The 27,381-nt window shown below is 38.3% G+C and overlaps 2 protein-coding genes across 3 annotated transcripts in view; one reads left to right on the top strand and one right to left on the bottom strand.

The window, feature by feature from the left end:
• Positions 1-198: 198 nt before the first annotated feature.
• Positions 199-4,503, bottom strand: LOC102220399 (coagulation factor XI-like). Its single transcript, XM_023338641.1, has 9 exons — positions 4,443-4,503; positions 4,211-4,367; positions 2,811-2,920; positions 2,565-2,727; positions 2,365-2,483; positions 2,151-2,283; positions 1,938-2,044; positions 1,651-1,807; positions 199-1,177 (listed from the first exon to the last, which is right to left on the bottom strand). Exons 1-9 carry the CDS (start codon positions 4,495-4,497, stop codon positions 1,072-1,074), a joined length of 1,107 nt encoding a protein of 368 aa, XP_023194409.1. The 5' UTR covers positions 4,498-4,503; the 3' UTR covers positions 199-1,071.
• Positions 4,504-13,206: 8,703 nt separating this feature from the next.
• Positions 13,207-27,381, top strand: part of LOC111609521 (nuclear factor 7, ovary-like) — a 26,991-nt gene continuing 12,816 nt past the window's right edge. Inside the window, exons 1-2 of one of the 2 annotated variants that reach the window (XM_023338501.1) lie at positions 13,207-13,371; positions 13,443-15,587. In XM_023338501.1, the coding sequence (XP_023194269.1) occupies positions 13,460-14,851 (1,392 nt within the window). In that variant the 5' untranslated portion in view covers positions 13,207-13,371; positions 13,443-13,459 and the 3' untranslated portion in view covers positions 14,852-15,587. Of the gene's footprint in view, positions 15,588-27,381 lie in introns of those variants that run through there. The other variant, XM_023338500.1, reaches the window with a different exon arrangement.

The raw sequence follows: 27,381 nt of genomic DNA, 5'->3' as shown, positions 1-27,381 counted from the left end.
GAACTAGATAAAAAAGAAAGAAAACCTGTCAGCATGATTCCACTCAGACTACAGTGAGTTTACCCATAGTAAAACTGCAACTTTGAATCAATAGAAGCTATAATGCTCCAGACAAATAATTACATTGAATGCATTAAATTAGATTTTCAAACAGCACAAGAAAGTTTATATTATCCTCTCCAAAACTGACAGAATTAGAATTTTAATGCATCTTTATTAAGCAAGCTTTTAGCAGGGATAAGTGACAGACAGATTAATTATCAATGATTACAAAATAAGAATAAAAATTAAAATCATTATAAACCTCCTTCATTCTAGCCTAACTTCTTTCCCTAAACTGTGTCACTAATTTACTGAGCGAGGCTTTGGGGAGCAATTCAACTCATATCCAGAGGATGGATGATCTTGGCAACAGAAAACTTCAAATGCCCTTGGTCAGAGTCTTTGTCTTTGTACGGCAAAATCCTCTTCAGAATAGAAGCACAGCAGAACTGGTTGTTGTCTTCTGAACGCTCAGATCTTCCACTGGCTATCTGGCTTACTTCCTTAATTTAATTTTGAAGAAAACATCTTACTCCCTCTTTGGAGCTCTCCTACCTCCCCGCTCAGCTCAGTTTTGACATCTGCTCTAGTTTCAACACAGTCTGGGAAAAAATGTCACTTCACTTCACACAATGTATCATTACTCCAGTTACAATTCTGTAGATCATCATAAATCATTAAACATAATCAACTTTACAATCAGGGTGAAGTAGACATTAGCTTCCTTAAACTAGAAAAGGAGACTCTGTTCCCTAAGAGATCGATTTTAAAATATAGCTGAGCACTTAGTCCTGATCCCACAAATACAATGAAATGAAACCCTAACCCTTTCATATTGTTAACCCTTACCCTAAACAATATGGAAATTGAAAGCCAGCACTTTATTATTCATGGAAATCCATAGATAATAAGAATAACTATTTCTCAAGCACTTAAAACTCTAAGCATTTGGCAGTTGAAAGTTGTTAATCTTGCTATAAAGTTGTGTAAGAAGCCCAGTCATTAAAAAGTTTAATGCAGCTGCAGGATTCAAAGGAAACAGTTCCTCAGGGTGAAGCCCGACACCACGCCAGCTAGGTTGGCCACTTTGGGAGGAGCAGGCATGGTGATGACACGCTTCAGATAGCAGAGACGGCTGTAAAACAAAAACAATTATTTTAGTTTAAAGCTCTTTAGCTGTCTACCAGGCTTTATTGTACAACAACAATAATAATAATAATATTAACAAGGCCATCTATTATTAAACTTACTGAAGGTGTATTAATTTCATTTATTTTTTTGTTTGTTTGCACTGAAACAGATGCTGTTGTAGACACTTCATGAGGATATTATCATGATAATTATCAAAACCATTCAGGACAGAAAAAGCATAGTTTAAAATATTGCTCTATTCTTTGCCAAGGAAAAGATGTAATCAGATTTTAAGTATGTAAAATTGCACATCCCAGATTTCACCATCCTGTTATTAATAAGTCAAAGATGTCAAAATGGGAAATGTTTGGAAAAAAGTAGATAAAAAAAATAAAGCACAAATAATTAAGACGGTTCTGTTTACTGAATAATAGCTAAGATTGAGTTTTGTTCAAACGTCTGAGTGTGTTGTTGAACCTTGAGGTAACGTAGCTGTAGAACTGGCAGTTTGGGTCCGAGGTGCAGGCGTTCTCACACAACTCAACGTTGTTCAGTGGGAAAGAGCGAATGTCAGAGTTTGGGAAATCCACTCCTTCATACATTGTAACGTGACCTGGTGAGCATGGATTCTTCTCTGGAACAGGAAGTTTGCAGAAATGGAGTACATTTTTTAAGCCAACAGGACCATCCGACAGAGACTGTGTGTGTTTCTCCAACATGACTTTCCTCTAAATGCTAAAGCTAGTTTTGCATTGCCTACATACCGTTACGCAGCGGACAGGATTGGGATGGCAGCCCAGATGTTACACCATTCTCAACTTTGGGGACCATTTGATTTGGATTGTTCTTCAGATAACATTTAAATTGGTTGCTAGGGTAAACAAAAGATATGCATTTCTCATTCTGTTAAAGTCCTCAAAATGTTCTCTTGTTACTGTCTGTTGTTTCTGATGGAAAGTAAAACCAACATTGCTTACCTGACAAAAGAGAAGTAAGTGCATTTTGGGTGAGCAGAGCACAACACCTGACACAGTTCAGGAGAGCCAGCTTGGTGAACCTCGATGTCGTAACCAGGAAAGTTAGTGTTTGGAAATAGTGTGTCCTCACACTCTGTAGGATACAAGCAGTACAATTAAAAGGCTGACGGATGGCATCCTGATATTTTTACCTTGTTAGAGAGGATTTGATTACCTGTGTGATAGGATGGAATTATTTGTAATTCACGAGAAAATCCAGATATTCTGTCAGCAAGAGCTATGACAGCTGGGGTTCTTGGTACTGACCAGCTGTATTTAAGGTAGCACTGGTGCCTAAGCACAAATAGGTTTGTCAGACTTGCAGAATATCTACAGTCAAAGCAGAAAATATTTTTTTAGCTTCTGTTAACTTACCGGATATTTGTGTCGCTAAATTTCTCATTGACGAAAGTGAAGAACTGGCAGAAAGGATCGTCAGTGCAGGCTTTCTGACACGCCTTGTAATCCACCGTGAAAATGCTTCTGTAGTCCGCCCCAGGGAAGTCCACATTCTCATAAACTTTGGATAGTGACAGAGCTGCCAGGAAGTGAACAACAGTGAAAAGTTTTACTGCTTAATTACCAATACATTTCAAATGTTATAAATGGCTGTGTGCTTACTCGGTAGTGGATTGCAGGACTTCAGAGAATAACCAGCAGTGGTGCCCTGCTTGGGATTCTGATTGTCCGGTTTTCCTGAGGAGGAGGCCTTAAGGAAGCAGTAGTAGAATCTGGCGAGAAGACAGGAAGTGAGGTCAATGAACTCAGGACAATATCTTATTCAGTTCCATCAAGGGCAATCTTTTTCAATCTGTTTACACCCCAAACACCACAGTCTGCATTACAGTTAGACATTTCTAAAACAGACAAATGGACCCAGTCATTTTTTGGAGTGGGACAAAAAATTGACTCTGGGATTTATTGGCCATGCTGACTAGATACAATTTAGTATTAAATTGTATTACATGTATACAGTTTAACTGACAACAGTTGATGGTTTTGTTGGATTTAGATTTGAATTCATCTTTTAATTTCCCAAACATATTCCTTCTGTAACTTTTCAAACTTCAGTAGCTTTGAGCTTAATCTTGAAAATACTGGGGGAAATGTCAACCAATTAAATTTTATTTGTATAACAATCAATCAATCAATCAAATTTTATTTGTATAGCACATTTCAGCAGCAAGGCATTTCAAAGTGCTTTACATCATTACAAACACAGAAACACAATGCAACATAGAATCAATAATCAAAACATGACATTAAGTCAAGTTCCATCAATAAATTTGTAATTGATTACATTTCAAATACAATTCTAAACAGGTGGGTTTTTAGTTGAGATTTAAAAGAAGTCAGTGTTTCTGCTGTTTTACAGTTTTCTGGAAGTTTGTTCCAAATTTGTGGTGCATAGATGCTGAAAGCTGCTTCTCCTCGTTTGGTTCTGGTTCTGGGGATGCAGAGCAGAACCAGAACCAGAATCTAAGAGGTCTGGAAGGTTGATACAACAACAGCAGATATTTAATGTATTGTGGTGCTAAGCCGTTCAGTGATTTATAAACTAACAACAGTATTTTAAAGTCTATTCTTTGAGCTACAGGGAGCCAGTGGAGGGACTTTAAAACTGGTGTTATGTTCTCTATCTTCCTGGTTTTAGTCAGAACGCCAGCAGCAGCATTCTGGATCAGCTGCATATGTAAAACATTGGTCTTTGAAGATTTTTACATTGATTTATTCATATTATTATTATTATACATGTTTTTGATGAAAAGTAAATAAAAACAGAGAAACATGTTTTTTTCTAAAGGAAAAAAACAAAACAAAAAAAGACATGCTCCTTTTATCATGTTTTATTACACTTTTCAAAATACTTACCTCATAGCACATAAAACATGGAATGAAATCATTTGAAGTCTAAATCTGCCACAGGTGTAAAAAACAAACAAAAAAAGTGTGGCTTTTCTTTGCAGTTTTTCAGGAATGAACCGAGGAAAACATGTTCATTTCTTTTGGTCGTTGCGTACCTGTTATCAATCTTGGAGTCAGGACGAATAAACGCCCAGAAGAGACAAGGCGCCTCCTGAGTGCAGAGGAACTGACAGTGTTCAGCATCCGGAGAGAAAAGGCTTTTGAAGTCTGAACCTGGAAAGTCCCAATCCACCCAAAGTCCTGAGTCACATCCTGGGAAAAAAATATTTTAACTAGTTTTAACATTAAAATAAATACTAACACCTGAACTTAATACACAACTCTTACCAAAGCTGCCAGCACAGAAATAGAGCAGAGCCACTAAAATGAAGAGAGTCTTCATCTTGTCAGTCAGTCAGCCAGGAAGGTCTCAGTGGAAACAGCAGCAGATATTGATGTCAACTAGCTGAGGAACGACTGCAGGTCGTATTTATATGTTTCATGGGGGTGTGACCAGGGCTGGACTGGGACCAAAAAAATGACTCTGGAATTTTTTGGCCATGCCGGCTCATCATTAACATGTACATGATACATGAGCTACTGAAGGCACACTGTATTGTTTCAAAAATAAAAAATAAAGTACATCACTGTACGCAAGAGGAGAGGAGCCATGTTAAATCGATAGGCTCTTTCACTACGTAGATATTTTCATATTGGATGTCAAAAAACTCCACAAGAGATGTAATGTTTGTACAAACACACAGTTATGGCCGTAGCAAGACCATATATCAATGTAAAATAAAGCTAATCACAGCTGTACGTTGTAAGACCTGCAAAAATATATGTGTCCAAGTAACCAGTAACCTTGGATGTCAGGATGTTGTATAACATTTTAGCCCGCATCAGATTATTTTTTTACATATATTGACTGAAGGCCCAATTAGTCAAAAATTAAAAAAAGACAGTTTTACTAGCTGCTTGATTTTTACACAACTTTAAAATCAGGTTTAAGTGGACATTCGCCTTCTTAAACTGGATAAGGAAACTCTGTTCCCTATTTTGACAAGTTCAAGAGTTCGATTTTAAAATATAGCTGAGCACTTAGTCCTGATCCTACAAATCCAGTGAAATGGCCCCATACCATAATATGAAAATGAGAGCCAGCACTGTATTATTTATGGAAATCCATAGATAATAAGAATAACAATTTCTCAAGCACTTAAAACTCTAAGCATTTCACAGTTGAAAATTGTTAATCAAAAGCAGCATTCTGTAAGGAAAAGACTGGGTTTATTTGATTGCACACCTGGTGACAATAAGGAGATTTTGGACTGATGTGCAAAATTTGTAGCTACAGAAACAACAGATGTTCAAAATCGGGTTTGATTAAATGATTTCTCTTTTGTTTTGTTTTTCTCACATTTTTAGATTTTTCCTTTTTTTAGACTACCTAACAAATGACATTTTGTTATTCTTAGATAAGGTGATATAAAATAGATTATAGATCATTTAATTCCTTCATTGTCTTTTCCATGCAAGATAATGATTGTTTAAATACATAAAAATATTTTTCATGCTGTTAAGACAACAGACAGCACATCTGAGGTAAAGGAGGAAAACCTTTTGAATTTTAGATTTTACTGAATACGTGAGTGAAAATTATCCCAGCAATGTGTTTAGTTTACAAACTAAATATTTATTTTGCTAACTAAAGTATTTTTCTGCTAGGTGAATATTAATTTTCTTTTTTCTGATTTTGTTATTTTATGTTACAGTTATAGATAATCATCATTTTAGTCCTTAAAATACCAAAACTTCTTCATAAGTTTATATTTGCTCCATCGGATGATGTAATTTTTAGATATTAAATTATCTTTTGATCCGTACTTGAGTCGCTTTTTTACCAAAGAGATTTTTACTCTATTGAATCATTTATTTAATGGAAACTTTTGACTTTTGAGTAAATAAATGTTGAAGTAGTACTACTCTTACTGCAGTACAACTTTTGGCCATGAGTAGCTATATTAAATGCTTAGGGTAATTATAAATAAAACTACTTATTTAGATTTTGATCCAAGATTGAAAGAAGAATTTGAAGTGAAATAAACGGTTATTTTAACTTGATATTGTCAATGAAAATAATAAAGCAATGTTTGCTCTTTAACCAGGTGAGGACAGTTTTTTTCTGGCATATTGTGAAATAATCATTTGATTTAAATTGCAACACTAAGCCGAAACTTAACTCAAGATTTAAAAACTTAAAAAACAAAGTTTAGATGACTTATCTTGTTAAATCAACTTCACGAACTTTAATTTCTGGGTTAAAACACAAACAATTTTCTTGTTGAATTAAATTAGATTTTAAACGCAGCAGGTGGACTTTGATTTTCAAGTTAAACCACCTTCAAGTGTTTTACTCAAACTTAATGTAATATTTTGCATGTAATACAGTTTTTAATGAGTTAATATTTACTAATAAAAGTTTAAATAATTAAAGTTGTAAAATAAACAATTACGTGATTGGGTTTCATTGAAGTTATGAGGAGTGAAATGGGGAATCGGACACAATGTCCTTCACCAGTAGGTGGCAGTAAAGTCCCTTTAAGTTGGTTGCCGTCGGTCTTACGACAGGAGAAGAAGGAAGAGGTTGAACTTTCCCAGGACTCCGGTCCAAGTTATGGTGAGCAAGGAGAAGAGGTTGAACTTTCCCAGGACTCCGGTCCAAGTGACGCTGAGCAGCAAGCAGAGAAATCCTGTTCTGTTGCTTCCAAATGTGTCATAATCGGTCGGTTTATATCAAACCACATCAATATGGATTCATTTATCTGGTTAGTGTTTAACTTAAGAGGTTTTATGTGGGTTAGTGTTGGGTAAATGAGGCGTCATGTATCGTTCAACCCATAGCAAGACTGTATTGATACTGCATCAATTCTGTGTCACTGAATACTGACACCTGCTGGACATTAAAAATCCCTACAGGCAAAGCAGTTCACAGACTGATTTGATGACTTAGTCTACACAATAAGATTTAAGTCATTTTATTTTATTGTATATTATATATTGTATTATGTCATATCCCCAGTTAAAATCAAAATATATTTGATATTCTTCAATACAGTCAATAAATAATGTGAACATGTACCAAGTGATGAAAATGAAAGTGAACGTGTTTGGAATGAGGATGTTTGTGGACTGGGTTGTTTTTTCCCCCAAAACTTTTCATTAAAAAAATAAGTTTTTCTAATATTTTGAAATTTAGTCTGTTCTGTTTTTTTGACACAACTTCTCCTGCTGTAGAAAAAATTAAAAAGTAAACAATACATTTATATGAAATAATTCATAAAAAGCAACTGAGTAGAATGGCTGTATACCTGAGTTTATCCAGGTGTATCTGCGACTTCATTCTGATGCCCTATGCCTCAGCATTGAGGAGGTGAATTTATTTAAATAAAGCAGCTTTTAGTGACACTGTATATTGTTCACATAACTTACATATTTTGTACGCAGATCTTTATGGATGTGTTTTGCTGGAAATGTCTTTTTTTGTATTTATTTATAGCGGGATTCTCTTTATTTTCCTTTTTCTGCCTAAAGATTTTTATTTATGGAGGGTAATTTAAGAATAAAATTATAAAATGTATAATTTCAAAGGAGAAACATATGCAAAGCTTAACCTGCAGAACATAATATGAAAGTAAACTAAGAGTCAATTTCAGCTGAATTTGGATTCAGAAAGATCGAGTAGAAAAGTAGAAACTGAAAAGAACCGAATGAAACAGCTACGAAGTGATAACCAATACCTTATTTTCTGACGTAAGATTAAAATGGTCCCAAACTACGAAACCTTTCGTTTGCCTTGAGGCTCCATAGTTGACGCTGTACCGTAAAAGATCAAGAATTATTTTGGCAAATGCATCCAAGTGCATCCCGTTGACAGTTTCGCTTCCGTATATACACAGTTTGGCGCGTCAGTCTCATTTCAAAACAGTTCCTGTAACTGTCACGTGACTTGCTGAAAACAACACGCGCACCGACGCGGGTTTTGGTCTATGAGCTTGACACATGCGCCGACGCATCGGTGTTGCCGGACCCATCACTAATATGGGTCACGTTGCTATACTAGACAATACCAATGCACGCTAGCATCACAGCTAACAAACTAGCTACTTGACACCATCTTGGTTAGTTTGGTAATGCAGCTTGATACTGGGTTAAATTAACCCTTTGCAGTTGGTTTTCATGCTGGTTAAAATAACTAGTAGCATCAGTAGCTAAGCAAGTTGGATAGCTTTACCTTTGTTCACAACATTTAGCATATTCATTTAGTAATAAGTCACGTGGGAGGTTCCTGTTTCTGTATAATATATTTTTAGGTGGTATTTTGTTAACTGCATTTTTTCTGGCATGTGAAAGACTTCATTAGGAAAATATCAGTCTGCAGTTTCCCTGGAAATCCCTCCATATTAAGGAGCACAAAGCCTAACTATCACTGGTGGATCGACCCATAAACAAGTGAGAACAAGACGACTAACTGTAAGAGATAAGAGTCAGTTTGTAGTTGTTGATATCTTGATAGAAAGGTGAACATTTTGTGAGTATGCTGTGTGTAATGTCATGTTAACAAGAACATAAAATTGATCCTTATGACTTTTTAGAAAATGTTTTATTAGAACAATTTCTTGACATGGTCCACACATAAGTATGAACACATTGCCCCATTTTCACAGAATTAGCTCTACAGACATGTAGTTAAGATCATTTTCCCCAAATATCACAAAGACTGAAGTCCATTGTTCCAGGTAAGAGATAACAGAAGACCATCTTCTTATATAAATGTCCTTCCTCAGTCTCAGAGTTGCAGTTATTTCCTCCATTAAGTTGACAGTCTTCAGCTCTGAATCCATTGTTCCAGGATTGGTGGATGTGGTTTCAGCCAGTTTGCAGTAATAACCTGATGAGCAATTAGCACAAGGGCTTCAGCATATAAACTGTATCAATTTCTCCAGCAGCAAAGTTTATATCATCCAAAACTAAATGGTGAATTTCCAACGTTGTAGTGAAGTTTAATATTTTCCCTATTTCTCCTTTTACCCAACAGAGTTTCACCACAGGACACGCCCAAAATATATGGGAAAAATCCTCCATCTGTCCACATCTTGACCTGCAGAGGGCGCTAGTGTTACTCTCATAACTTTGTATTACCATTGGGGTTTTAAAAAATCTCATTCTTAATGCTGTAGTTCCATTCTAATTTAAATTGAATTTTTAGTGTGAATATTTAGTTAGTAGGGTTTTTCTTTGCTACCGTATCAAACCTCAAACCTCCAACCTGTAGCAAACATAAATAAAAGTTTTAAATCCATAAATAAAATACAATTGACTTACTAAAGATACTATAATTGCTGCAGAGTTATCAGAAAATGTAGATTCCCCCTAGCAATATTAAGTAATGTTACCTAGTGAAGTGCACCTGAAATATATTTATTAAGACATAACAAACAAACCAATAATAATTTTTCTCTTGCTTCTTTTCAGTAAATGGAAGAGTTATACGTTGGACAGTTTCATTCAAAGGATTCCTGGATGTTCGGTTGTTCATGCAGCATAGTTCAGAAAGAGCATTTTAAATCTGATCATCACAGACATGCAGCCGCTGTCCGTGGTGGAAGATGAAGGATTCCAGAAGATTATCTCCACCTTCAATCCAAATCATGTCCTTCCTTCCAGGACCTACTTTGTAAAAATGGTGGAGGAAAAAGTCTGAGAAAATTAAAGACGAGTTGAGAAACATCGTAAAAGAGACGGACAGCATTGATCTCACAGCAGACATTTGGACCAGCGTTGCCACAGAGGCGTATTTTGTTGTGACGAGCCGCTTTGTTGGAGAGGACTGGAAAATGGAGTCCACAGCCTGACGACAATGAAGAGAGACACAGCAGCAAACATTGCAAAGTGGCTGGAGGATGTTATTGCAAAGTTTGATGTTCCACCTGAGAAAGTCAAAGCTGTCATCCATGACAATGGTGCCAATATTGTAGCAGCAGTGAAGATTTTGGCAGGAAAGCATAAATGGGCATCTGTGAGGTGTGCAAAGCACACCCTGAACCTGGTGGTACAGAACGCTCTGAAGAGCAACCAGAGCATCTCCAAGTGTGGCAGCTGCAAGATGTCTAGTTCAACATTTTAAAAAGTGAACTGGCTTCACAAAGCTGAAGGATGAGCAGCAGCAGATGGAACAGCAGCACACAAGCTCAGACAAGATGTAAGGACTCGTTGGAACAGGACTTTCTACAGACTGTCCAGGCTGATGGAGCAAAGATGGCCGATAACTGCTGCTCTATCCTATGATTCCTGTTCCTTAAGATTACAGAGATATAATGACTTAATCTGAAAAGTTTTGTAATTAAGCCTCTGTCTGCCCATTTACCAAATCCCCCACCGAGTTTCGTAGGTATAAAATTAGCGATGCCGGTTATTCTTTACGAAATTTCGTTCTGTATACACCCTGTGCATGCAAAATGAGTTTTTCTAAAACTGCAGATTAAGATTATATCCTCTAGAGGGCGCCACATCTCTGCCTAAAGACTGATTCCAACAGGAACACCTGAGGAAAAAACAGGAAACAGTCCCCATCAGGGACTGTGGCACAGAGCTAACATGTGACTTTTCATTAAGAATGAAGGACTTATGGGTAAGAGCATACTCATCAGCAAGAACAGTAGCAGACGCTAGAGTAATCACCTTCTGTTCATTTAAATACAACACCACCCGCTCTGGAATGCACTTCTTAAAGTCTTCCAACAACATTAGCTCACGTAAAGTGTCATAATTGTTGACCTTGGATGCAGCACACCATTTATCAAAGAGAATGCATTTCTCTCTGGCAAACTCAACATGTGTTTGTCCAGCAGTTTTCTTCTGCTGTCGAAACTTCTGTATATAAGCTTCTGGGACCAACTCATAAGCTTGTAAGACAACAGCTTTAACCAGATCGTAATCTAAGTTATCTTCTAAAGGAAGAGCTGCCAACACCTCTTGACCTTTACCAGAAAACTTATATTGTAACAAAAGAGGCCAGGTTTCTCTAGGCCATTGCAAAGCACCAGCAATGCATCCAAATGCTGCAAAGTATGAGTCCACCTCAGGTTCTCTGAAAGCAGGTACTAAAGAAATACACTTACTGATGTCAGATGGCATAGCAGACATGGTGGTGGAACCTGGTGTGATAGAGGCAGAGGGTGCTCGAGTCTGGGCCTCCAGCTCAAGTTTGCGCAGCTTTATAGCTTTATCAGCCTCTATTTCCAGCCTCCTGACCTCAAGCTCCAGCTGAGCTCTTCTATCCTGGGCTTTTTCCTCAGCCTCCATTTGGAGACGTGCCAACCGCACCTTCAAACGAGCTCCATCTCGTCCTTCTGAACTCACAGAGGACAGTGGATCATAGCGAGGGAGTGTATGAGGTGTCTTCCCCCGGTCACTCACTGCTGCCTCCACACTAGGACCATCTTGGAGATCCTCCACAGACGAGGCCTTTTGGCTCGGCACTGCAACTTCCAGGCAGCCAATCAGAAGATGTGCTCTCACAGCTGAACCTGCATAACAATGAGAAGAGCCTGCACAGCCTCAAGAGGCCAGGGGCCGTAACACACAGAATAATAATTTACCTTATTCTCCATGAAAAGATCAAATTGATCCCACACAGGAGAAATCTTCCTCTTCCTCTGTTGATCCATGCAGGTATTCAAATACGAGCCAAAAACCAACACAGAGCAAAGGACAAAATGTATCTCCATCCAACAAAACCCACAAACGTGACGGCACAGTTTCTCCCTCATAAATACAATTTGATGCGTTCACAACCAAACGACAGGAAGTGTATCGGTCATGTGGTTTTCCTTAAAGTGATACGGACACCGACACAGGGGTTCATCTTGTTTGCTTGGCACATGTACCGAGGTTTCTGTGTCGTCTGGCCCATCGCTACTACGGACCCGGCCTCTCTGCACCATTAGCTAGCACCTGCAAGCTAGCACCTTTAGCTCGCGCACTTGGACTGACAGAAGCCCTGAAGTCAAGTTTCCTTGAGAAATCCATTCAGCTGTGAAAAACGCCTGGGTGGACCTAGCTCCGCCTTCAAGACACAGCTCCTCCTCAGAGCTGCAGTTTCATACCTTCCGCATCATAGAGCTCCCCTCCTTGTTACTCCCCCACTCAGCTCCTTCAAACTAGCCAGCAACAATTAGCAAACACCTGGTGGAGCATTGTATCTGCTGAGCTCATTATAGGAGCTACTTCTCAGTTCAACACTGGTAAAAATGTTGATAAAGGTTAATAGAGGAGCCATGTTGTGATGATTTCATGAAGCTGGAGTTGGAAAGAATAGGAGGTTCTTAAAGAGACAAAGGCACAAATTCAAGAACAAAATTACAAAAGCAAATTTCTTTTTATTCATATCTGATATAATATGCATTTTCAAAACAACTGATATAATTTCTTGATTGTGCTACAAAATGGCACCAAGTGACTGGAAATCTCATAGCACTGCCACTTTAGCACATATGTTATTGAAACAATCCAGCTGCCTTTGCTTTAGCTATGGCAACAAAACAGAAATTACCTGACCATAACTATTAGAAGTATGAAATAACTGAAGCAACAGTTTGACTCCTTCATTCAGATCTTCAATTAGCAATCAGTCAGTCGGCTTTAATGAAGAGTAATGTCTGTCGCTGTTTGCCAGCTTTGGTGGAGGAGAATCATCAGGTATCAATAGTGGGTAATTCTTCTACTGTAGTAGATTTTATTTTTAATTACTTAATTCATTATTATTATTTATAATTCTAAATATATTTATTTTCAGAAAATAAATATATTTTATTTTGGTTTTCATGTATAGCATTTGGTGTAATATTTCCATTATTTGGATTTCCAGTTGCAGTTTGAAAAAAAATGGCAGAAAATTTCATTCAACGCCAAGAACTAATATCTCCACCAGTACTATGTTGATTTTCCAAAACTACAGCTTTACATAAAATCCTCTACTGGGCGCCACATCTCTGACTCAAGTTCCTCTTCAAACAGGAACTCTTAGAAAAAACAGGAAACGGTTTAGAAAGAAAAACTCATTGACTAAACACCCTGAGGAGGAACTCTGACACCTGCCTTCGTCTCCGACTGAAATCAAACTAACACTGAACAAGGAGAACAGAGAGAGAACTGAGCAACTAGACACTGAAACACAGACTGCTGCAGGAGGAAAAACAAGACAATCAAAGTCAAAGTAAGTTCAGAAAGTTTCTACAGGAGAGAAACTGACTTCCTGGTTTGACTTTCTGTCTGCTGTGGTTTCTGCTTCACTCTGAGACAAAATGGCTTCCAGATCAGACGATGATCTCTGCTGTCCGGTCTGTCTGGAAATATTTAAGGATCCAGTTCTTCTGTCATGTAGCCACAGCTTCTGTAAGGAGTGTCTGCAGAAATATTGGAGAGACAAACCAGGGAGAGAGTGTCCAGTTTGTACAAGGAGATCTTCAAGAGATCAACCACCTTTTAATCTGGCTCTGAAGAATCTGTGTGAGTCTTTCTTACAGCAGAGAGAGCAGAGAGCTTCAGAGGATCTCTGCTCTCTGCACTCTGAGAAACTCAAACTCTTCTGTCTGGACCATCAGCAGCCAGTTTGTCTCGTCTGCAGTCATTCAGATTTACACAAAAACCATAAATTCAAACCCATCGATGAAGCTGCTCAGCAACACAAGAAGAACCTTCAGGAAACTCTGGAGCCTTTAAAGAAGAAGCTGGAGCTCAGGAAGAAAGTTCAGGAGGAGTTTGATCAGACAGCAGAACACCTGAAGGTCCAGGCCCGACACACAGAGAGGCAGATTATGGAGCAGTTTAAGCAGCTTCATCAGTTTCTAGCAGAGGAAGAGGAGGCCAGGCTGGCTGCACTGAGGGAGGAAGAGGAGCAGAAGAGAGGGATGATGAAGGAGAAGATGGAGGCTCTGAGCAGAGAGATAGCAGCTCTTTCAGACACAGTCAGAGCCACAGAGGAGGAGCTGAGAGCTGAAGACGTCTCATTCCTGCACAACTACAAGGCTGCAGTGGAAAGAGTCCAGCGCTGCCCCCTGCTGGAGGATCCACAGCTGCCCTCAGGAGCTCTGATAGACCAGGCCAAACATCTGGGCAACCTGGCCTTCAACATCTGGAGCAACATGGAGAACATGGTGACCTACACTCCTCTGGTTCTGGACCCAAACACAGCTGGACCAGATCTCCATCTGTATGAAGATCTGACCAGCTTTAGAATAGGAGAGGAACAGCAGCTTCCTGATAATCCAGAGAGATTTGATTATTACTGGTGCTGGTCTGTTGTGAGTTCTGATGGTTTTAACTCAGGGAACCACAGCTGGGATGTTGATGTTGGAGACAGTAAAGCCTGGAGCCTTGGTGTGTTAGAAGAGTCTGTTCAGAGGAAGGGAGACATAAAGTCTGGATGTTTGGTTATAGATTTCTCTTCAGGTAAATACTCAGCATTTTCTCTACCAGCTCCTTCCACTCGTCTCTCAGTCCAGAAGAATCTCCAGAGGGTCAGAGTGAATCTGGACTGGGACAGAGGAAAGCTGTCCTTCTCTGATCTGGATACTAACACACACATACACACCTTCACACACACCTTCACTCACAAGATGTTTCCACTCTTCTCCACTAATAAAACATTAAAGATCGTACCGATGAAGATCTCAGTGATCAAGCAGCAGCTCTGATGATCTCAGCATGAAGATCACAAAGTCCAAATAAAAACTTATTGATCAGATTGAAACTGTGAGTTTTAAAGAGGAAACTGGAGATGATCTGATCATCTGGAGATTCTTCATCTCTGACTTTCCAACTATTGTTTCCATTCTAGCAGAAATTAATGTCAATATGTTGAATTGAATGCTGTCTATTTGTAGCTGCTTAGTGATAAAACTGAACTACTGAATGAATCTGAAATGACCTTTTCAGTTACTTCTAAGTTTTTATTTGTGTTGCTTTGACTATTTCCCTGATCAATGCTGTGTTTAAACTTTCTATCATCACTTTTATTATTCAGTAAATACCAGAAAATACTGTGATAATAATCTAAGTCCATGTTGTCCATCGTTAATAACAGGAGATTTTAATCTGGTCTAGAGACTTTCTGTTCAGTTCAGTTCCAAACACTTTGGTTCATCAGACCTTCATAATTAAGAGATTATCATCCAGTTTGTTACCATAAAGATTTCAGAACAATGATAAACTCTACATGATGTTTGTGAAGCACCAAAAACTGAATATTGTTGCAGGAGGGCAGCGTTAATCTTTCATTTCTGATTCTTTAGTCTGAGTTTAGTTTTGGTTTTGAAGCAAAACAGAGGAAGAAGTTTTGGACTTTTCATCTCTGTATAATTTGTTTTCCATTTTTAGGGAGATGATGTATGAAATAACTGCAGAACTGTAATAAATGTTTTTTTCCATTCATTTCTTCTCTGAGGTTTTATTTTGGTTTCCATTTCCAGAACTTACTGTCATTTTTAGAGTCTCAGTTTGTATCCACAGCCAGCAGGGGGCGCCAAGCCAAGCTGTTCATGCAGCTTTCATGGTACTGGGATCTTTTAAACGTGTCATGCTTTTAAATCCTTCCTTTCCACATGTAGATCCTTCTTTTATGGTCTATATAAAGTAGATCTGCAATGCTTTGCAGGTCTACAGACCCTCGTTTCCCTGTTCTGAGGCGTTTTAGAGCTTCGGTCTTTTGAAATATTAATGAGACATTTTATGCCGCGCCATGATCCAGGTCACAGCGTTCCACTCCACCCTGTTTGGACATTTTTGTAGTTTGATACAAGCCATAAAATTATCTACTGACAAAGAAACTTTTTATTCCAAAATTTATTCAAAATGTCAACAACCATCCAGTTTGCTACCATGTTGGAGCCAGACCAGGAGAATGAAGAACCATGCATTCAAATGAACGCACCACAGTGGTGTCATTACTGCATTTACACCCTCACCATCCATACCAACTACCTACAGTACATTATGTAGTGTAGTTTAACTGCAGTGTCCATGCATATCAGATACCTTTTAAAATATTTATGCTTCCACAACATGAATGAAGTAAACTAGAAAAACAAAATTTCGGAAGAAATTTAGCCGGGGCCTGCCAAGGCGCGCCCGTGGGGTTTGGGCCCGGCGTCGTCACGCCACAAATTGGCATCGACGCTAAAGAACGCCGCAACGTAATCAATGGCACGCGGAGAACCACAAGAACGTTAAGTAAGGTGGACGTGCACCATTCAGTATGATTTAAAATTTTTGTCAAGGCTTTTATTTTGGAAGTTTTGTTAAACTTCATTTCAAAGGGCCAAACTAATCCCATGCGTAATAGTCATTGGGTTAAATCAGTTATATAATGCTCAACAGAGCAATTATCTGATTTAAAAATATTCAAGGGTTTTATTTTGAAATTTGCAGTATGCTTCATTTCAGAGGGCCAAACTATTCCATTGTGTAACAGTGCTTTGGATAAAAAAGTCACATAAAGCCAAAAAGCGCAATTACCTGATGTAAAAATATTCAAGGCTTTTATTTTGAAATTATTATTATGCTCCATTTTAAAGTTCCGAACGAATCCCATGTGTAACAGTGCTTTGGATGAAAAAGTCATATAAAGCCAAAAAGAGCAATTACATGATGTAAAAATATTCAAGGCTTTTATTTTGAAATTTTCAATATGCTTCATTTTAAAGTTCCAAACTAATCCCATGTGTAACAGTTACTGAGTTAAATCAGTTATATACAGCCCATAGCAGCACGTAGTTCTAAAGGCCAGTTCAGTCCTGATCTGTTTCAACTGAGTGTTCCACTATAGATAGAACTACAGTGATGCGTATTTGTAGTCCTAATCAGCAGCCAATAGCCTCTTGAGTTCCGTTGCTATGGTAAATAAGTTTCTCACCAAGGTGTGAAGTGTTAGTGAAAGAGCCTGAGAGCCTCAGAAAATCCTGTTGCATGACTTTGCTCTGAAGCACCGTGACAGAAAACCGTACGGTCTAGATAAATTTCGAAAACATTTTACCGGAGCAGACAGGCGTATCAATGTCAGGACCGATTTTGATACTAATCGTGCGATATTTGTGGGCGTGATGGCGATTTGAAAATTATCTTGGGCTCAAAAAATCTCTCCATTTCTCACTCTAGCCGGGATGGGCTCTCACTCTAATTTTAGGAAAAAGGAGAAACTTTGGGTCGCTTAGAGGCAAATTGTGGACAAACCGTAACTGGTATCGACGAGCCGTCTTCACTTTCGAAGAGATCACAGACGTATCTACAAAATGAAATTTGAATGGCATTTCTACGTGAATTTGTGACGACACAGAAAATCCTCAAAAATAGGGTATTTCCAGGATTTTTCCCATTGACTTATAATGGGGGTTTTTTCGTAGTTTTTTGCGAATTATGTCACCATGTTAACCCCAAATCCCACCAAAAGTAATAGCAACAATGGCGTGAATTTTCTGCACGTTTTGATACCTCATTTGTAGGTGTGCACCCAGCGGTATGAGCCGCATTAACGGTTACGGAAGAAAAATAAAGAATAAAGAGACGCTTCTCTCCGACTAACACTGAACAAGGAGAACAGAGAGAGAACTGAGCAACTAGACACTGAAACACAGACTGCTGCAGGAGGAAAAACAAGACAATCAAAGTCAAAGTAAGTTCAGAAAGTTTCTACAGGAGAGAAACTGACTTCCTGGTTTGACTTTCTGTCTGCTGTGGTTTCTGCTTCACTCTGAGACAAAATGGCTTCCAGATCAGACGATGATCTCTGCTGTCCGGTCTGTCTGGAAATATTTAAGGATCCAGTTCTTCTGTCATGTAGCCACAGCTTCTGTAAGGAGTGTCTGCAGAAATATTGGAGAGACAAACCAGGGAGAGAGTGTCCAGTTTGTACAAGGAGATCTTCAAGAGATCAACCACCTTTTAATCTGGCTCTGAAGAATCTGTGTGAGTCTTTCTTACAGCAGAGAGAGCAGAGAGCTTCAGAGGATCTCTGCTCTCTGCACTCTGAGAAACTCAAACTCTTCTGTCTGAACCATCAGCAGCCAGTTTGTCTCGTCTGCAGTCATTCAGATTTACACAAAAACCATAAATTCAAACCCATCGATGAAGCTGCTCAGCAACACAAGAAGAACCTTCAGGAAACTCTGGAGCCTTTAAAGAAGAAGCTGGAGCTCAGGAAGAAAGTTCAGGAGGAGTTTGATCAGACAGCAGAACACCTGAAGGTCCAGGCCCGACACACAGAGAGGCAGATTATGGAGCAGTTTAAGCAGCTTCATCAGTTTCTAGCAGAGGAAGAGGAGGCCAGGCTGGCTGCACTGAGGGAGGAAGAGGAGCAGAAGAGAGGGATGATGAAGGAGAAGATGGAGGCTCTGAGCAGAGAGATAGCAGCTCTTTCAGACACAGTCAGAGCCACAGAGGAGGAGCTGAGAGCTGAAGACGTCTCATTCCTGCACAACTACAAGGCTGCAGTGGAAAGAGTCCAGCGCTGCCCCCTGCTGGAGGATCCACAGCTGCCCTCAGGAGCTCTGATAGACCAGGCCATTTGTATTGCGTATTTGTAGTCCAAATCAGCAGCCAATAGCCTCTTGAGTTCCGTTGCTATGTTAAATAAGTTTCTCACCAAGGTGTGAAGTGTTAGTGAAAGAGCCTGAGAGCCTCAGAAAATCCTGTTGCATGACTTTGCTCTGAAGCACCGTGACAGAAAACCGTACGGTCTAGATAAATTTCGAAAACATTTTACCGGAGCAGACAGGCGTATCAATGTCAGGACCGATTTTGATACTAATCGTGCGATATTTGTGGGCGTGATGGCGATTTGAAAATTATCTTGGGCTCAAAAAATCTCTCCATTTCTCACTCTAGCCGGGATGGGCTCTCACTCTAATTTTAGGAAAAAGGAGAAACTTTGGGTCGCTTAGAGGCAAATTGTGGACAAACCGTAACTGGTATCGACGAGCCGTCTTCACTTTCGAAGAGATCACAGACGTATCTACAAAATGAAATTTGAATGGCATTTCTACGTGAATTTGTGACGACACAGAAAATCCTCAAAAATAGGGTATTTCCAGGATTTTTCCCATTGACTTATAATGGGGGGTTTTTCGTAGTTTTTTGCGAATTATGTCACCATGTTAACCCCAAATCCCACCAAAAGTAATAGCAACAATGGCGTGAATTTTCTGCACGTTTTGATACCTCATTTGTAGGTGTGCACCCAGCGGTATGAGCCGCATTAACGGTTACGGAAGAAAAATAAAGAATAAAGAGACGCTTCTCTCCGACAATAGTAATAGGTTCCTGCCATTGCTTTGCATGGCAGGCCCCAACAAGACCTCAACATAATTAAGGAGGTAGCTAATGGGGGCATCAAGACTGAATGCATTTGGATCACATGTTCTCCAAGATAAGAATTGTGAAAACAAAGTCAAACTACAAGTGCAAGCAGTTATAATGGGTCCCTCACCAGCCGACCAGCCCTTGGCTCGACTCCCCCATCGCTTCCCATCAGAGCGACTGGTGCTCTGCAAGCCTGAACCGCCTGCAGAGGGCTGGTTTTCATTCCTGAAAGGTTTTCATTCCTGAAAGGTTTTCAGTCCTCAAAGGTTTTCATTCCTGAAAGGTTTTCAGTCCTCAAAGGTTTTCAGTCCTCAAAGGTTTTCATTCCTCAAAGGTTTTCAGTCCTCAAAGGTTTTTATTCCTCAAAGGTTTTCATTCCTCAAAGGTTTTCATTCCTGAAAATAAATGTCCCATTGCTCCAATGTGAGCCACCACCCTTTATTGATGTTCACAGTCAGCTTGTACATGAAACCCATTAAAGTTTATTTAAATGTGTTTAAACACACTGAGCTCTAATTAAGCAGTTTGAGTCCCGTTTGACATGTTGCTGGCCTCCATATTGTGTGTTTGACTCCATTGTGTGGATAAATAAGACGACTGCAGTATGGAGACAATAAAGCCTGTTGAATCTTTGCCATTATTCACTTTTCTAAAGTCTTTAGTCTGATACAGCTGAGATAGTTACTGATATTAGCAACCAGAGAAGAAAAAACAACCAGAAGGCTTTTGGTTGAGAGCAAATGATCACATTTGGTTGGCAGGACTGGATTATTGATTATGGATTAAAGCAAACTGATCTGAAATGAAGCAAACTGAGTGAAACTGTACACTATTGCTGGCCCAGATAAGGTGGGTTTGGCTCCATCATGTGGCCAAATAGGATGACTACACTATGGAGGCAATGTGATTCTTCTTTTTTCTATGGATTTTTATATTGTCAGAAATTCAAAAGGTTCGTAAAATGTTCTGTTTGTGCTAAAAATCTGAATATTTTTACAAAATAACCAACATTGCTTGTGTAGAGGAATATAATGATATTCCTTTACATAGGGGGGATATGTAGAGGAATATAATTATATTATACATTATAATTATATCTACATAGGGGGGATATGTAGAGGATGGTAATAACATGACATGAAATATGTTGAATGAAATGTATATCAGGCCACATGGAAAATCCTTATGTGCAGCTCTAATGCAAGTTATTAATGGGACTTTGGAATCGAATAACGGAGGCATCAAAGATTTCTCTATACAAGTAATGAAGACCTTTTAATTGGAACATATTGTACTACAAGATACTGGTCAGTATTTTCTGTCTTCTCAGGACGACCCAGAGAGACTGGTGGTTCAGGGACCCTTTGTGTGCTGGACTCAGAGACTCATGGACAATGGAGAATGTGTCCCTGAACCAGGACTGTGAGAGGCAGAACAATAAAATCAAAGGAACATCAACCCGGAACAACAATTTACTTCTGCGACCCGAGGACAAGAACTGTGCAACACTACGTTATCCTCCATCGCTGCTAAGAACTTGTTTAGTGTTATAATTCAAGCTTATCTCTACTTGTTCAATTCTTGCCAATATGACCAGTGATGATGTTGGGTGAAAATCATTGTGGGTACTGTGGTCCGCAGTTCCATTTGTGCCTGCGGGTGGTTGCCTTTGGGACCATAGGAGAATTATTTCCCGTGAACGAAAGAAGCACAGACAGGGTTTTTCGATCCTATACAGGTGGAACTGTTGGCCATGGGAGAACAACGCACTGTAATTATACATTCACTGTAAGATAAACTCGTTAACACCCTCTCCACCACATAGTGGACAGACAGCGGAGCACCTTCTCACATAGGCTGCTCCAGCGCCGCTGTCATAGGGACAGATACAGGAAATCCTTCCTGCCACATGCCATCTCACTGTACAATAAAAGCTAAATCATTGTTCTGCACTAATCAGTGCACTGTGGCACACTTGCTGTACATATATTTACATATACATATCTGCATTTTTTTTTTTATCTTTGCAAGGACTGCTCTTAAGTTGCTTTTTATATTAACAGCATTTCATATTTTTACAATTTATAGCATTTTATATTTTATTTTTTATTTTATCTACAACTACTACTCAGTGGTAGTTGTTATTGTGTCTTGTCTCTTATGCTGTAACTGCGAAGTAATTTCCCTGCTGGGATGAATAAAGTACTTCTATTCTATTCTATTCTATTAACGATATATTGAATAAGCTTGTAATTGTGTTATCTACATTAACATTTTATCTTCACTGGTTCATAAGTAGACTTCTACCCATACAATCCTCTTTAAGAAAATCATTCCTAATTAGAAAATAAGTGTACTTATTTTAGGGGGGATATGTAGAGGAATATAATTATATTAATAGTTAAAAATTATGTTGTTTGGTGGGTTCGCACTAAGATATGTTTTAACCTAAAAGAAATGTATTGTGTCAAATGGACTGGGTCAATCTGAAGAAGCGGAAATACTCTTTCTGGAGTTGTTTTTTACTGAGGAAATCTGGCGCCATGAAAGGTCAATCTGACTTGGCCTCCCAACTTCTCTGGCGTGCAAAGCCAAAGAGAGACGGAAAGAATGTCTGGGAAATAAACTGTTTGGATAGATAAGAATAATAATTGGCTTGTTTAGCACTTTTGAAACGGAGCAGATGTTGGAGATCAATAGGTCTGAATATGCCCAAAGAAACTCCAATACACACTCATTTAAAAGCTTATGGATTTCTTACGTAAGGACACACGTCAAACACGGGCAGTAATGCTGTTGGTCAAAACTTACCAACTTACACCAGTGAAAATGAGATTCTATAAAACAGAATGACTCTAAGAATACGGAGAGATTTGGGGGAGTTTTGACTTTGTACTGTAAGATGATCTGTGGAACAATGTAATAAATCTCCACCCGCCATGGCCTGCAGCAAAAGGACTCGTCTCTGAGTATTATTTCTTATCTATATATATAATTAAGAGCTAAGACCTTTTTCAATCCTACACTTGTCATTTATGCTCGATTTTTTCCTGCTGGTCTGTTGAAGTATAAATGCAGAAAACATTAAACATAAACAGCATTTAAAGTCGATGCTTGATTTGGTGTTATTCTGAGAAAGAAGCTGTTAAGGAAAAATGATTAATTTTAGTGCTTAATACAGTTAATCTACGACATATGTAACAGTTATATTCAATACTCTTATTTGGAACAGGTTTCGTCTGAGATGCGGTAAGGAGCTGAATAAGCAGGCATCAGATAAGCAGGGCCCTTTTCCTCCCCCAAAGACAGAGCAATAAAATTAACATTCCAATGGGAGAAGAGACTTCAGAGGTGTCTGTGAAATCTCATCTTAGGACGTTTGGCGCCAGGGATCTGCCCGTATCAGACAGAGATGAGCACGAAGTGGTCCGCCCTTTTACTTAGACAAAAACCAGACACCTTTGCCATAAATGAGGGGAGTTTCCAAGTTTCTCTGAGTCCCTACGGAGTTTCTAATAGGTCAAAGAACGGAACGCCTTGACTGCATATATTAAATAGGGAAACACCTCTTTAGTTTAAGATTCCGTGTTAGAAAAAAATCCAGAGAGAGAGAGAGAGAGCGGCCGCTATTTTTTGCCTTTTTTGTCTTTGTTTTATGTTTGTTTGTCTTCCCCTTGTGTGTCTTTATTTTTATGAGAAAAATGCAATCTCTGTTCCTCTGCAGCTTTGTTGTCGATTGCTTTGTATGAGATTAAACTCTGTGATCTGTGACGTCAACACGCTTTGTTGTTGTTTCGTTTTAGCAGCACGCCGCCACTCGCCGAGGACTCGGAAGATTAAAAGAGGAAAAAGCCAAACGTTTTGTCCAAAGCTAGCATTCAATTATCCTCTTTTTTAATAATTGGGGGCTTCGTCCGGTTCTGGAATCTTGGCGGGTGGCGGTCTCTCCCCGATCGGCTCGACGGCTTGGTGCGGTAAGATACTATTTAATTATTTTTTGGTCGTCTGTAGCGCTGTGTGGTCGAGCCGGCGTGGATTGTCGTAGCCAGCTGCAGCTGTTCGGAGTTTTGAAGCTGCAGGAGAGGATAGATTGTTTTTAAGAGTTTGTTGACTTATAATTGGATTAAAAGGCTGGAACGCTTGTCTGGGGTAGACTTTGACAATTGGTGTGTGGTACACTTTATGGAAAATACACTACAGGGAATCGTAGCGGATTCAGACAGAGGATTTTGTGCTACCTCTGCCGTAAAAAGGCTGGGTTTATTAATTATGTTCTTTGCCCTGGGAATTCATTACTGGGTCCCTAAAAAAGGAATTTAGGAATTGTGTATTTAACGATAGCCTGCGGTAGGCTTTGAGCAATAGTCTGAGGTAGACTATTAAGGAAAATAGCCTGAGGTAGGTTTTACGTTTGAGTGTGTGGTACACTTTAAATAGTCTGAGGTAGACTGTTACATTTTAATTTATGCATTTTTGAAGCCGGCATTTTATTTTTATTTTTCCCCTTTGTCTCTTTTGTTTGTTTGTAACTGTGTTTGTGTTCTCTGTATTTCTTTGTGTGTGGTGATGTGTGAGCCGGCTGCTGTGGAAGCGTGAGGTGTGCATTTTCAAGAGGTGTGAAGCTGCAGAGCTCCGTGTGTCTCCGTGCGTGTGTATGCGTTAATTGCTTTGTGCGGAACGCTGTGTTTGAAAAGCACCGTTTGTGTGGATGTGAGTTGCTTTTGCTGCGTTATATTGTAAAGTTATTATGGACACTGAGTTGCGAAATGTGCTATATGCTATTTTTATGGTCGGGGTTCGTGGAAGAGTCTTAAAGGGGGAAGTAGAACGAAGGCGAAACGTGGTGTTTTAGTTTTAAAATAAGAGTTAAGTAAATAAAACTGGTACCAGGAAACGGGAAATTATTGGTTGCTGTTAAATTTTAACATAGGTTTGACATGTCTCTTTTTAAACGTGCACGGGATTTAAACAGGTTCCTGAAGATTGGAGTTTAAAATTAATTAAATGGACACATTAAAATATATTAATAAAACATTGGACAATTTCTGAAGCTTCAGTAAATTTGATATAAATTTCAGTAAAATTTGATAAAAATTACAGTAAAATTTGATAGAATAATGACCACAGACTGACACTTGGGGACTGATGAAATTTTGACTGACTATAAAACTTGGCCAGATGTGTTGTGTTTTGTGTTTTTTGTAATGTGCTTTGTGTTTTTGTTTGTGTTACAATTCATGTTGGTGTGACAGAGTGTGTGATTGGAGATAAAATACCATTTGGTACCAAAATACCATTTGGTATTTTATGTCATATAAATACTGAATTTTTCTTAGTGCTGTTTCATGGTGCAAAATTTCCAGTTTTTACAAACATCCTCTGTGTTAAATTGGACTAAATTATTAAAAGTAAGCAATAACAGCAGTAAGTGTGACCTGCAGTGTAAAGATTGGAAGGTGATTAAAGGATAGAATCTTGATAAAATAAATCATCTGAACAAATTGAAAATAAATTATGGGTTCTAAGGTTAAATAAATGAATAAATAAATAAAGAAAGAAAGAATAAGCCAAGAAAATTAGGTCACAGAGGATTGTAGAAATGCTGTCTTGGCAATTTAATAGATAAATACACACATGATTAGGTAGACAAATAAATAAACTAAAAAGTATATAGCATTGACAACTAAAATATTAGCTTAAATGTTAAGTATTCCTTTTAGGCTGACGAGGTAGGAGGAAAATAGAATAAAATACAATGAGTAAAATAGGACTTTTTTTTCATGAGTTGAGGATAAGAAAAAACGTAGATTTTCAGGGAAACAGGCTCTAACTGTAAGAGGAATTGCTCAGATAACAACAAACTGTAATATGCAGCTGATTCTAGATATTTTCACAATCAGTCCTTTTAAAACTGACCAAAACTTTAAGATAGATAAATATCATTAAATCTACAGGACTTACTGATGATTAGACAGGATAAATTAGAAGTAACTCTCTTGTTAAATAGAAATTGATTAAATATAGAAAAGTTTGCTAAAATTTACAAATTTGTTGTTGAAGGATAATATTCAGTTAGAAATAACTTATGGGTAAGAGGATCTGGTGGAATTTTTGTAGAGAATAATGTAGATCAGGGGACTTGCAGCCCCCCCCTTGCAGCAGCTCCGCAGGGGGGCCACAGAGCTGGGCTGTAACTGCTACCCCACTAGATTCAACTAATTAACATGTGAAGCCTCTTTGCAAACCACTATTTTTTAAGTGCGAAGTAACCCCCACTTGCAGTAGCTCCGCAAGACAGAACTGGAAGGTGTGATGTAAATCACTTTCTCTCCCATCATCTAAAAGTACCTCTTGACAAAATTTCAGACTATTAGTTACAATTTTAGTAGAGGAACGACAAAAGATACCCCAAAAAGGTTTTAAGTTCAAATTAAAATTAGATGAAACCAAAACATATCTGATGATTCAAGTGCAAAATAAAGTAGTAACAGAATTGGGAGTTCCTCCTGCAAATCCTTATTGGCTCTCTTTCCTGCCATAAAGTCGGTCCCTCTGAGAGGTGAGGGAGGGGTTTTGTGGTAGGCTTAAGGATTTGTTTTGTGATCTGACAATAGTAGTTGCTCAGATTAGTGTAGTGACTTTAAAATATAAATTGTGAAATCTAAAAATATAAGGATTTAATTAATCTTAGAGAGTCTTTACCATCACATAAGGCAGGATTTTGATGCAGTTTGGTTTCCTAGATTTAGTGAAACATTTTCTCTTTAAAGTAGATAGTTTGAACAAGCAAATACATAGTGAGCAAGGAATAATGTGGAAAATGTTAAATATAAGTTTTTAGCATCCACACACTGAGTCTGTGACAGCTGTCCTGACTGTCACACACAGATACTCTTGGTAATGATTTTCTGTTTTCCGTTCATATTACTTTATATATTGATTAGTGAGTAGTTTAGATTTTTATCTTTAAATTTGTTTTCATTAGTCTGACTCTTTAGTTGGCTATTTGTTGTGCACTCATTTAGTTAACTTTAAGTGTCCGTTCTTTATATTTTGTTAAATATAACAAATTAATTTCTTTCTTTTGAGTTACCAGTTTCCTCTGGACCCGTTCACCAGGGGACAGGAAAATTTGGTCTTTAGTTTAATTTCTTTCATTTGTAGATTTGGTAATATTCTGACCACTATTTGTCAAAATTTATAATTTTTGGATTTTCTTAACTAAGACTATATTTTGAATTTTTTTCTTCAACGTCTCTCTGGCTGGTTTATGCAAAACTTTCACAGAGTCTTAATTGGTAAACATGCTTTGTCAAACGCTAGTGAAAATTTTTGAGAAGTTTGTGAAATGAATTATTTGAAAATCATAACAGGAACATGAAATAATGAGTTTTACAACTGTACTGTGAAATATTTTGGGAAAATAGTAATCTTGAAGGTTTAAAGCCTGCTAAAATAAATTGTTCTGTTTGTTTTGGAAGTTTGCCTTTTAGGACGGGGGCAGCATTGAATATGGGTGGATTTTCTCAGCTAAAATAATAACCCTGTTTCAGCAACATCGTTATTTAACATAGTAGAAATTGTGATACATTAGCAAGTAATGTATCATCAAGGGGGAGAATATGTTACGGGTTTATCTCTTATATTGCTTAATTACAATACTGAAACTTATATTACTTAAACAAAATTTTTGAAGAACATGTCTGATCTGTGCTACACATAAAAGTGAAAGGAAAATATTGTTTGGTAATATATGTGCTTATTTTAAATGGATTTGAGTTGTTCTCCATTAAAAGATGTTCTGACAATGGGTTAAAGTATTTTGAAACCAATAGACAAATTTATAGTGATAATGAAGTATATTTTGGTTAAT

This window comes from Xiphophorus maculatus, chromosome 8, assembly GCF_002775205.1.
Source record: "Xiphophorus maculatus strain JP 163 A chromosome 8, X_maculatus-5.0-male, whole genome shotgun sequence".
In the NCBI taxonomy this organism is placed as follows: Eukaryota; Metazoa; Chordata; class Actinopteri; order Cyprinodontiformes; family Poeciliidae; genus Xiphophorus; species Xiphophorus maculatus.
This window is presented reverse-complemented; position numbering and strand designations above follow the sequence as displayed.